The sequence below is a fragment of the Aricia agestis genome, chromosome 3 (assembly GCF_905147365.1).
Source record: "Aricia agestis chromosome 3, ilAriAges1.1, whole genome shotgun sequence".
NCBI lineage: Eukaryota > Metazoa > Arthropoda > Insecta > Lepidoptera > Lycaenidae > Aricia > Aricia agestis.
Window position 1 is genome coordinate 8,003,875 of NC_056408.1, and position 13,367 is coordinate 8,017,241.

At 37.7% G+C, this 13,367-nt stretch overlaps 1 protein-coding gene across 1 annotated transcript; it reads right to left on the reverse strand.

The window, feature by feature from the left end:
* Positions 1-1,732: 1,732 nt before the first annotated feature.
* LOC121740446 (peroxidase-like) lies at positions 1,733-10,984 on the reverse strand. Its single transcript, XM_042133136.1, has 12 exons — positions 10,882-10,984; positions 9,918-10,102; positions 9,090-9,266; positions 8,338-8,525; positions 7,497-7,695; positions 7,034-7,231; positions 6,383-6,545; positions 5,895-6,071; positions 5,292-5,442; positions 4,794-4,995; positions 3,926-4,028; positions 1,733-1,859 (listed from the first exon to the last, which is right to left on the reverse strand). Exons 1-12 carry the CDS (start codon positions 10,962-10,964, stop codon positions 1,733-1,735), a joined length of 1,953 nt encoding a protein of 650 aa, XP_041989070.1. The 5' UTR covers positions 10,965-10,984.
* Positions 10,985-13,367: the final 2,383 nt, after the last annotated feature.

The window sequence follows — 13,367 nt, forward strand, 5'->3', positions numbered from 1 at the left end:
GGAAGACAAAACACCTTCCAGATTTGAAATTAGGAGAAGCTATAGAAGGCGTTGGGCGTTTTTTCCCCAGTATATCACCAATACTTATTTGTAGATACTTTGGCAAAGTTCGGTATTGAAATCTGTCTTCTGGGTGCGGTTTTATGAAATCAGAAGCGAGAGTCTTCAGGTAAGTGCGCCTATTCTTGAAAAATTGCTTATTAGCAGCATCTGAAGAATGTAACGGTATCATAGAAGTGATCCCTACAGTATTTACTTATTTAGTATTCCAAAGAACACAGAGAGGCTCCAGCGGCGAGTTTTGCGCGACACACTGTAGGTATGACTGCTTTTCTGTTTTTCTACCTCTACCACGTAAAATATCTAGAACACTAAGGAGTGAGGACAGTGACTGGTTACGCATTAGAACTGAACTGCAAAGATACTTCTTCTATTTCTTCGTCTGAATCAGGAGGGGACTCTACTTCTAAAGAGTGAGGACTCTGAGATAAAATTACGTCATCGTGAAAATCTTGAATAACTTTATCCAGCTCTTCATCAGATGTCTCACCTAAAAACAGATCTTCACCATCTTCCGATTCCAGAGGAATATTGTCTATTTGATTTTCACGAAAATTACGTAGAGACGCTAGCTGAAAAAAAAAATAAGTTAGGAGTGTGTAAACAATCCTATAATGCCATCAAAAACAAATAAACCCACAATATAAAAACTGCTTGACTGATCTCGGTAAATTTTATGTCGGTTTCTTCAAATTAAAAAAAAAAATTAAAAAAAAAAACAACAAAACGATGAAAATGTTCAAACAATAATACTTACGTTTAAAGTACCCTGGGGTACTGGAGTACCCCACAAGCCATGTACCGCTTCCACTTGCAAGCAGGACCATCGCCCGACTGAGGTATCAGCGCGTCACCCCGCCCCACGTAAATACACGGACACGCGAAACAAACCATCGAAAAGTAAAAAAAGTATAACAAAATTTTTGTTTATTTTTTCATTTGTACCCCAGGGTACGGTTCTAGGGTTAAACTTCGGCTATTTTCATACCCTTTCGGCCCGCCCTACCTGCCCTGCCCCGGGGCAATTCTGGATGCCGAAAACGCTAACAGATTTTAGTGATAGAATAGCGGATTTCCTTTGTCAATCCGTCACTTAGTCTATTCTTCCGAAGAAAGAAACCGCTTCTTTGGTGACCATGCTAAGCCTACTGCTAGAAAGCAACTACCGTCGTCCATGGACACTCGCCGCAACATCAGAAGAAGAGATGCGTTGCCGGCCTTTTAGGAAGGAATACGCTCTCCACTTAAGGTGATGAGAATGGTATCACATGCTGGCCGATTCTGTATCGTACATTTGTGAGTTAATCACTGAGTTGGTTACGAAACGGAGGAGTGAGTAACGGAAAGTCTCACTTTTGTATGTAAATTGCAAGTGAATACAAAAGTGAGACTTTCCGTTACTCACTCCTCCGTTTCGTATCTAACTCAGTGATTAACTCACAAATGACAAATGTACGATACAGAATCGGCTAGATGGTATGGCGAAAAGTAGCAGGTGGTATGATTCTCTGCAGAGTATAAGCACTCCCCGTGATACGTAACCGATAAAGGATACAGGATATGACGTGATGTATTCTGCTAATCACGAAACTGAATAAAGTCAGCAAACTAAAACCTTTATTACAATCTAATGCCTTAAAATTTCAATGCAATTTACAAACTCATTTATTATTTATTTTCTTCCTGCACATACACCTTTTGCTGATTGGTCTTGCTGTGCTTCGTACTCTTCTGTACCGTCGTCCCTCCATAAGGTTAAATCTATTGAAGGTATAACGTCACAGGACACGACAGGATTGCTGAAAATTATCAAATATTTCCAAAGTGTACAACTTTTATATTATTTCATCATGAAAAACAGGGCCGAGATATATTTTATAGAAATGTTATGTTGTTTCTCTGTCAAACAACTGATATATTATAAGTATTAAGTATGATTTCTTAGATTTATTAGAATATTGTTCATGGTCGGGAATAACAACAGTACAAGTAGTAATAAAAATGAAAAATATAATTTGTGATAAGTAATATTTAAAAATACATTACACTTTTAAATTTCGAATAGGGAACATGCAAATAGTATAATATTTATATAAAATTTGATATTAAAACGTTAAAAAAATATAAAAGAAACTGCCACTGCCGTGCCACTGCAAGTTTAATATTTTATAAAATATTTTTTTTTTTACAAAAATTACGAATTAAAAGTACTTAACTTGAAACGGAGCGGATTTCAAAACACCAATCAGCGTTCAGTGACGTCACACATGCTATCCCCGCGTTCCATTTAGCGTTAAAAACGATCAAAATGGCTCCATTTTAAGCGTTATGATCGTTTTTAACGCTAAATGGAACGCGGGGCATGACAACTTTTTAAGAGGTACAGGTCAGTTAATTAAAGCTGGCACGATCAACACATTTACACATTGCGCTTGTGTAGTGTCTGTGAATAAGCGCGCCGCGTGACGTCGTACTTTGCATCATAAAGTTAATATACCTAGCGGAATAGAGCAACAATCTCGAGCTGTAAAACGAAACCGAAATTGGTTTCATCTGTGTGTAAAAATATGTGTACGTATACACTTACACAAGCATGATTGAACATGATTTCTATGAGATTAAATTATCAACGTGCGGCACGTGCCGACTGGACATCAAAAAAGAGTGCTGCTGTCATGTATCAGACGTCTCTTTTTACCACGCAGTGTTACTGATATTGACATCTCTCTTGCTCAGGAATTTGTCTCACTATTCCGCTAGGTATATTAACATCATGAAAAGTCTGCCCGTCTCTCTCGCGCGCGGTCTATCTTTTCTTTTGCTACTGTTTATAAATACAGCGTGATGTTACAAGTCAGTTACGTGTTATCGGCGCGCGGCCAGCGTTCGGGACTCTAATCTACCTACAAAATCATTTATTTTTAAACATACTGTCTAGTGAAATTGCATAGGTGTGAGTACTGTGCACGTGCCAGCTTTAGTTAACTGACCTATACGATCAGGTGGGGCCATTGTCAATAATTGTCATTTACAGTAGTGACGTCATACAGACTGTAGATCCGTTTTGGCGCCAAAATTTAAATTGACAAATTTAAACCGTATTTTTTGCAGTAAATTCCAGTGATTTTTTTTAATATACTTGTGGTTATTCTACATGGAGTTCTTTAAAATAAACACAAAAATAAAAATATCGCATCTTCCCTATTTTACGTTCTTCGTAGGTAAGTACATACGTATTATAAAATTACTTAAGTAAGTAAATTAAATTAATAAGTATTAAAAATAATGACGATTAACTATTGCAAATTGCAACATTTCCGCTTGCAGTAAAAACTATAGGTAATCTTCATAGATAATGAAAATTAAAAAAAAAACTTTGTTCAAATAGTTTCTTATACAAAAAACAGCAGCGTGTAGAAAGTAACTACGAAAATGAAATAAATAGCTCGTGAAAAGGGACAAGAGAGAGATAAATCTGTAAAGTATTACTGTTTTCATCTTGGCCCCATCCCATGTGATGAACGAAGTTCGGTGCAATAATTTTGTGGGCAACTTCTAGGAGTACAATTGAGGACATGAGTGGAAGAAACAGATAAGTAACAGTTACAAATTTTCCGGTTTTGCACAGAAGGAGGCTTAAATAAAAAAATGTGGATTATACGTGTAGCCAGATTACAGATATTATATAAGCTAGATGATGAAGTGGGTAAGTTACAAGGTTTGTTTAAATTTTATGGGAAAATATGAGTAATTATCCTTATGTTACAAAATGGCAGTTATCTGGTTCTTTCAGTCACGTCTTTAATTATGACCACTGACCAATGACACAATAGACATAACTACAATGAAGTGGACTGATACGTACTCTGGTGAAATAACTTCGAATGCTGCTGGCTGTATGGTGCCGATGTCGGTGCTCTCGCAGAAAATGCTGGCCATCGTCACGCCACGAATTGACGCCAGTTGATCTGAAATAGAACTTATTATAAAGCCTGTTATTCATCTATTTTTAGTAAAGTTATGAAATATTAAATGAAAATTTATATGTTCGTTTGACGTTTGTATTCAATGAGCTCCCAAAGTTCTTATTCTGATCATCTATAATTTAGATATCATTGGATTAAGATTTTTTCTTCGGGCTAACAGATAACTACGAATTATACATCTACTAATTAAGTGGTAAAAATCTATAACAAAATATTCATTTAAATAAATATCTTTATTAAAATTCAACAAACAACAAGAAGTCTTTAATTAAAATGAATTTAGGACTTGATAAGTAGCTATATATTATCTCTAGACGTATTATTATTATTTATGGCCATTGCGTCCTAGCAAGTCCTAGAAACGTGGTTACGTGGGAGAGCCATGCTTCGGCACGAATGGGCCGGCTCGACCGGATAAATACCACGTTCTCACAGAAAACCGGCGTGAAACAGCGCTTGCGCTGTGTTTCGCTGAGTGAGTGAGTTTACCGGAGGCCCAATCCCCTACCCTATTCCCTTTCCTACCCTCCCCTATTCCCTTCCCTTCCCTACCCTCCCCTATTACCCTATTCCCTCTTAAAAGGCCGGCAACGCACATGCAGCTCTTCTGATGCTGCGAGTGTCCATGGGCGACGGAAGTTGCTTTCCATCAGGTGACCCGTATGCTCGTTTGCCCCCTTATTTCATAAAAAAAAAAAAAAACATTTTTTATGAATCCTATAATAAGCATGGACTAAACTAACTTACCGGGTGTGAAACTTATATACTCGTCAATGCCATTCTCGAACCAGAATCTATCAGCGACCCTCGTCCTGTAGAACTGGGCGAGCATGATGCAGAGGAAGGTGGGGCCAGCTCGGGACCCTGGTACATGGATCTCCAACGTTCCGCCCACAGTCAGGTCTATATTACTCACGTCTTGGTACTGCCTCCTCAGTATTTTTATGAACTGAAACCGAAATAGTTGAAACGACACTCATTACAAGAAGCCATTAGAAATTTCCTCGGTGCCAATACCTTTTATGGTTACTGAGGATAAATGTTACTTCTCATGTCAGTTTTTAAAAACCTTTTTTAAGCTGGTTACAAACAAAACATTGAGTCTTTGAAAAAGGAATACACATTACGTTTAATTTCTTTGCGTCCTGCTTTTTTCAAACGTTTTCTTTTCAGACTCAAATTTAATAATTTGGTTCAAATTATAATGCAATGAATATTGTCAGTTCTAATCTTGGCTACACTTACATTGCTTCCAATAATTCCTCGTAGATCCTCAAATGTCCTAGGAACAGTGAGGTTGCAGGCGGCGCGGGCTTGCTGGTAGCTGCCGAGCCCCATGTCTCTCCCGCGTATAACGTCCACGGTGCGGAGATCGCGACCTACTTTCTTCATACCCCTGGGAACGGTCATCAAAATATGTTGAGATCTGAGTTCAAAGTCACTCCTTAGTCTTTACATTTGAGTATCAATATTAAGAGTGACTCAGACAAAGAAAATACATAGAAAACGGCGCAAAATGATATATCGTAAATACCTCATAACGTGTCAAAGTAAAGATCAACTACTTATACTAATCAATATTATTTTATGTGAAGGAGTGTCCACCAATTAAGATCAGCTCTGAATTTATGTATAGGCAGTATAGGCCATGAACTATGGGCGGCAGCGTCCCATGGCGTCCTAGGGGGCGGGCGACAGCGTCCTAGGATGGCGGCTAAGTTCGTACATATGGGTGGCTAAAAATATAAATCCGGCCCTGATTAAGATTAAAGGAATAATATATATTTGGATTCCGCGAGAGGACTCAAAACAGTTTAAAAAATCCGAGGTACTTTCTTTTCAAATTACCTGAACAAATACTCTGTGACCTCGACAGTAAAGAATGGATCAGTGGCAGAAGCTGACTGAGCGGTCAGCCCGACCACGAGCTGGTCGAACGTGTTGTTCCTCTCAATGACCACGGGTCTGTTGTACCATTCGCTCAAACGAATCTCGCCAGCATCACTCCTGTCTTCGAATTTCTTTCTGTAATTGGTAACGTTAATTGGTAACCATATCTCGAACCACCTTTTATTACAGAACAATGAACATTAATTAAAGGATCTATCACTATAAGCTCGAATTTGCTTTTTGGCCGTCACAAACTTTTTAAAATTAAATATCGATAGTATTATCAGAGAAATTAATTCCTAGGCAGATTGCGAACCAAAAAGTTATCAAGGCGGATTGTGTCAAGTCAATGTTGTTGTGTCAAGTCAAGTTAAAATCGTGATCTTGATGGCTAGGCTTGGCATAGCCGTTTGCCGACGAAGTAATGTCTCTGATATTACACATACAATAAGTATCCTTGAATGAGAGTATGGAAATATCGCAGAGCCGCCGTAGCACTTTCCATTATAACGCCTGGCACCAAAATCGGATCATAGTCATTTATATACTCCCTGATATTGGCCGGGGTACGTCGGTAAATCAATTTGTTATCCAGCATGTTTTTTTCACCTGAAACACGAGAAAACGAAATAGAAACATAATATTTACGAAAAATAAAGTCAAGTTGTTTTTTAGTTTTTCTTTATCTTCCATCTATCTTTCCCTAATATTAACAGAATATAAGGTAAAAGCTGCGAATTTTCGGGAAAACGTATTTTAAAATACTTTTCATAACTCATACTCCTTCGAGTAGTAATAAAGTCAGATTGTTTCTTAATTTTCGTAATTATCTTTCATCCATTTCTATAATATAACACTAGGGAAAAACTACGAATTTTCGGAAAAATATTTAGACAGAAAAGTAAGTACTTGTTACACTTCGTTGAGTAAGACCAAAGTAAGACAAGTATTTTTCTGTCTAAATGTTTAATTTGCAGGAAGATTTAAGCTTACGATATAAGCTTAGATCTCTTCACTCCAAGAGGGCTTAAACTTTGGACAGAGTAATAAATTCTACTTATTTAGCCCGGGAGAAACTATGAAAAAAAGCTAGTTACCTAATAAATACGGCAGATATTCATAGTAATTAATATTCTGTAGTACAGCTACGACGATGCTTCGCGCTTCCTGGAACAGCGTCTGATCGTCCCACTGCGGGTTGACCTCGCTCAAGCCATCAGCAATGAAGTTGTGCCACAGAAGTAACAGCACTTGCAGCACAGACAACTCCGTGTTCTGATTGATCCTTGTATCCCCTGCATGCCGAAACATGATAAAGTTTTTGTCGCAGCAAAACGGCTGCCACGAAAAAAAAAATTTCTGCACATTCATGACTCCACCAACCATAGATGGTATAAGGCAATATTCTTTTTTCTGGTCTACACGCTATTAAGTCAGTTTAGATCATAGCACCTCTACTCGGGCGAATTAACTGTGCACCTCATTCTGTGACGTCACTACGGCGTCACCGTTTGCAAAGTTAACTCGCACGAGTTGTAATTAAATATAAAGGGAACAAACCTCCCTTATAACAAGGTTCCCCGGGTAGAGCGTCGCCTTCGCAGGTTTCCTCAGGGTCCTGAGCTTGAGGAGGCCACTCCCTGCCGCGTCTGGTCACCGTCTCCAAATTCCCGTTCTCAAAGGATCGCAACGCATTGCTTTCTTCGTCAGTACTGCCGTAGATCATGGAAGAATCCATGAACGGGGTTACCATGTTCAACTACGATAATGTGAGTGTAACAAAATAAAGGATTTAGCATATTATTATAGTAATCATCAAAATTCTCATAATCTTGACGCTATGTATAAAATCCTGAAATGCATTTAAAAGTAGTGCTTGTCTAACTTGAAATACGCGGCCCCACTGTTGATATAAATGGGATATTTTAAACCGTAAATATGAGAGAGGGGAACGTCATTTAAGAGGTAAGTTGGATAAGTTTAAACTATATTCACTGTTGAAAGTTTAACACTTTTTACTTGTTTTGAATATGGTAACACTACTTTTGTAACTGTGTGATAACTTTATTTCCGTGGTGCTCCCCCTTAAGTTCCTTGACTTTCGGTCATTGCAACTTTGTGCTGTCTCCCGCTTTTATGGGGAGGGAAACTGGAATCTTCCTACTCCTCCTATTTTCTTCTGATTAATTTCGTTGCGGGTCCCAAGACAGTTTAGCATGTCCCTCGGGCTCCCGAGATCATATCAAAGGGTTTTCGTGGTTGGATACCGCTGTCGATCCTGGCGACACAGGAGATACAGTGGTGGGAATGTGTGGTGGGCCAAAGCCCGATTAAAAAAAAATACTTACTACTTTTGTTGTGTTTTGACTTAACACTACAAAATCTGAAATAAATATCTTACTTGATTAGCTTCCTGGTCGTCAGATACACAACCGATGTGTCGATCAGTGTCAGCTCGGACGAACTCCAAACAAGACCCCGGCCTATGCACCCGGTCGTTGTATGGAACTATCACGGGGGCACAGAACTCATTTGTAAGCACCTCCGATGTTAGCTTACCATTCCTACAGCACACCAGGGTTTGGCCAGCTAAAATATACGTCCATAACAATCCCTCCAGCGTCAAGAATTTGGCCATACAAAAAAAATAGTTACTCAGTACTTTCTCAGCGTTGCTACCTGCTACCTTGGGTCTTCGCTGGTTCGCACCACAGATTTTCGAACCGCGGTTCGAAACAGCGTTTTTACTTTAGTTTGTACTTTAGACTTAAAATTAATATTTTTGATTTCTTAATTATGTTGAGCATAACTGTACTTAAAGAAATGTAATAATAGAAAATATATCTACACTGCGGTTCGAATCCACTAATTCAAAAAAGGTCTTTTCTGTTTCGAACCGCGGTATGAATCGGGCAATTCAAAAACAATTATTCGCTGTTTCGAACCTCGGTTCGAAAATCTGTGGTGTGAATAAGCGAAAGACGGCGGGTCTTCCCAGTAAACTTTATACATGGAACTCATACACACTCCAAAAGTCCTCCTCCTTTGTCCACACTCCAATCCTTTGTTGTTTGTTTTGTTTCACTCTGTATAGCTGGTAGTGAAGTTCGGTACAAATTCTCAAGGATTTTCTACCTAATTTTACATCCTTACCGGCATCTGTCGCTTCCTCCAACTTGGACATGTCGTGTGTGATGACCTGGCCCCACTGCATGCCGTTGACGTTCAGCTCAATGTCATATGTAATCTTATCCTTAAACAGCCTGATGCTTAGTTCCCTGGCATTGGGCATGTTGTCACCAGTATCCATTCTCGGCAATTTGAAAATGCCTGCAAAAGAAAATGCCGCTCAAATGAGAGTGCTACTTTGCCACTATAAAATCACTCCTGAATATCTGGTTTGAACCAGACAAGAAGCTACACCGTCTCCGACCTTTCATGTAGGAGGTATTGATTCAAATTGATTTGCTGATTAATTTTGCTAGGGGACTGATTTTGAAAAATATTTCCGAAGACGACGACGACGATTAAACGTGGAAGAGCCATGCTTCGGCACGAATGGGCCGGCTCGACCGGAGAAATACCACGTTCTCACAGAAAACCGGCGTGAAACAGCGCTTGCGCTGTGTTTCGCCGAGTGAGTGAGTTTACCGGAGGCCCAATTCCCTACCCTATTCCCTTCCCTACCCTCCCCTATTCCCTTCCCTTCCCTTCCCATCCCTATCCTCCCCTATTACCTTATCTCCTCTTAAAAGGCCGACAACACACCTGCAGCTCTTCTGATGCTGCGAGTGTCCATGGGCGACGGAAGTTGCTTTCCATCAGGTACCCGTTTGCTCGTTTGCCTCCTTATTTCATAAACAAAAGACTACTTAGCATATTTTGCAGCTTAATTTGCTAGGAGACTAATTTTGAAATATACTTCGGAAGAGTAGCTTCAAAATATATTTTATTTTAACTTATATCATGTGGTCAACTTACTATCAGAATACCGGTTCTCGAGTAGGCGCATGTATGTGCTCTTGGTGGTTCCCCAGCCAGGGTTCTCCAGGTTATTGCAGGAGCCATCAAGAGATCTATACCGCGTATATGGACAACATGACACCTCCTGTCCGCAAACACTCGCCGTTAAATTCGCATCTAGTATTGGAATTGGATTAGGAATGCTGAAAAGTCAAAGATAGTACGAGTACGTAAAACTACTTGACTATAAGAGAACCAACTTATAGAAGATTATTTATTTATTAAAGTTATTTATTTGCTCAACAGTAAAGTACAGAAGTTTCATTATAAATTACATGATACAGGAAAGTTCGTGGCTGTAGGTGATAAACATATTTTATGGATGAGGTATACATATTTTATGTTCTGCTGATACTTAAAATAGGATAAAACTGTCCTATGAGTACCAGCTAACTTAAGCAAGGTGTAACAAAAGTCAAAACTAAGTGATACAGCTTTAGGATGTGTATTGTGTATGTGTCCCTTATTATAGAATTTACTATGAAGGTAGGAGCGCTGAAAAAGCAACATTTTTTTGTGATTTGTATGGGCAAGCGTCCGTGCGTCATGAATTTTTACATACAAAGAAAAAATTTTTTTTTCAGCGCTGCTACTTTCACATAGGATACGGATAATAATATGGATTATAATATACGGATTACAGCGAACTCTATAATATACGGATTAGGGACCCATGATACGCACTCTGTAAGTATTATCACTTAGTTTTGTTACACCCTGTATACCTTTAAATAATTGTTTGGTTAGTCAGCGTAGTTCTTTTAAAATTTTCAAAAGGCTTCTTAATAATTATTTTCATAATTAAATACCTTTTAGCATTTATTAAGGTTTCACTGTCGAAAATAATGAACTACAACCCCCTAATCAAAGGATTTACTTCGACTTAATCAATAAAATGTTAATTTTATAACATTAACAATACCTTGGTTCGCTTGCAGTGCTACTGTCATTATTTCCAAATAGTGTTGTGAATAAATTGTAAAGCACCGCGAATCCCATTACCATGTTTAAGTTTAAACATAGCAGGATGAACACGAGTAAGTTTGCACCCCTCATTGGACCTAAAAAATATATTATTTTAATGGTTTTGGCAGGCAAGTATAGGTAAGTACACGTACAAGTATATTATATTTTATTCTTAACCAAAACTATTTTAACTTCTTTTCAATCTATTTTCATCAAAATGAAAAATAATACTTCTTTTTTGATTTCCCCGCGAACATTACAATTATTCTACAATATTATTTACCCTGCACTAAATTGATAGTTAAGAAGTACAGTCTTACTGGTTTAAACAAATAAAAAATTCGAACTCTTACAAACTTGACAAAGGCTCTAAAATTGTAATAATACTTACAGTTTTCTAGCACTTGACCTTTAAGTATATTATATTATTCTTATTCTTCTAATACTTTGTTAGTCCTATTTCTTTTTCAAATACTTATAAATAATGATGTCGTTAAAACTTTTGTTCTACTTAATTAATTAGGACTTTTATAATTTTTTTTCTTACAAACTTACTCAATATACAAACACAATAACTAATCGTCTTTAGAAATAAAGTTTAAATGGAGATGTCATCCATCTATTAGGACGTTAAATAACCTCATAAAGGAGCCTATACACAGGTCAGAAAACAAAATTATTAGGATGAAATTAAAATAGATAAACTCAAATTTTATAGATTGATCACCTCTGCGACTCAATGGTCAACCATTGAGTCGCAGAGGTGGTAAGAGGTGACGAAGACCTGGTTTAAGCGCACTTGAGTGCAGAGTCTTGGAACAAATAATCTTTTTTGTTCCTGGGTAAGTGATCGGCCTTAAACATGTGTATTATTTTATGAAAGTTTCAATACTGGTACTCGTAAAAGTTTTTCAGGGACTTACCACGGAGCCAGAGTACAAATAGACGAGGTGTGAAGCGTCCACAAAAATTTATACAAATATTATAAAGTTGAAGAGTTTGTTTGTTTGTTTGAACGCGCTAATCTCAGTAGTAGGTAGATACTGGTCCGATTTGAAAAAATATTACAGTGGTAGATAGCTCATTTATCGAGAAAGGCTATAGGCTATATTATATTATCACGTTAAGATTAATAGAAGCGCAGAAACGGAGGAAAATGTGGAAAAAACGGGGAAAATTATATGAAAGGGATTATAACACGAACTACTGGAGCAATTTTTATGTTATTTGGCTCGGATAAAAAGTAGACCACGTCAAGGATCATAGGCTATTTTTTGTGGAATTCTAATTTGTCTGTGAAATTCCTAATTTACGTGGGCGAAGCCGCGCGGAACGTCTAGTATATTATCAAAAGTCATTATAGTGCAGCCCTTCTCGAGTGAACTACACGTGTGCCCTTAATACCAGATGAAGAGTCATCTTAAGATAGCATAAAACAAGTTTATTCGATTGATAAAATAAGCTCATTACTTTAAATAGATACACGTGAAGTTTTTAAGTGTTAGTTAATAATAAAATATTAGTAGGCTCAGTTTGTTCGCCATAAAAAGGTACTGTTAGAATTAGGGTTCGGTATTTTTATTGTGGTTGTTTTGTTTTTAAGTAAAAACTTCTTTGACGGCACTTTAGGATGGGCACGAATGACAAAAAATTAATATTTTATGTCAAACGAAGAGATAAGCCTGCTTGGTCGAACAAAACTTAAGTCCACATACACAGGTGCACGGACATAAAAAAAACACAGGTGATTAGTGATGAAGAGAAAATAAAGAACTTGTACTAATCAGTCGCTGTCCTCACCTGCACTTTTCACTAATCAAAGTGAATACAGGCCCTTAAGTATATAGCCACACTCTGTACACACATACACTGTACACATTGGGTTAAAGCATTGAACCAGCGCACGTATTGGGCCAACATGTAGAGTCTAACTTGGCCATTACCTAGTTGGAAGAGACATTCCATACCCTACACGTTGGCCCAATTTGTTGGCTTCATCATTCATGCGATGGCTAAGAATAGAATAGAAAATTATTTATTTGTACAGCTTAAAACTAATTCCATTCCGGTGTGAATCGGCCCTAAGACCGCCTATTTGTACATAGTTTTCCTATATTGCGTTTTTAAGTTTAGTTTTAAGCTGTACAAATAAATAATTTTCTATTCTATTCTTAGCCATTGCATGAATCATGAAGCCAACAAATTGGGCCAACGTGTAGGTTGCAGTTTCTGCCAGACAACCTTGTTTAATTTAATGTGTACAGCGGGCTTTTTAGGTTCCTTACTAGATCATGGAGGCTTTTGTTTGCCTTATGTACCTTTGAACAACTTAACTAATGTAAAACATTCTCAGAATTAGTCGACTATTATTAGTAGTTTTACTTTAATGGGTTTATAATTTTCAATCATTAGCCTTATCTTTGGTATAGAGGTAAAAAAGGT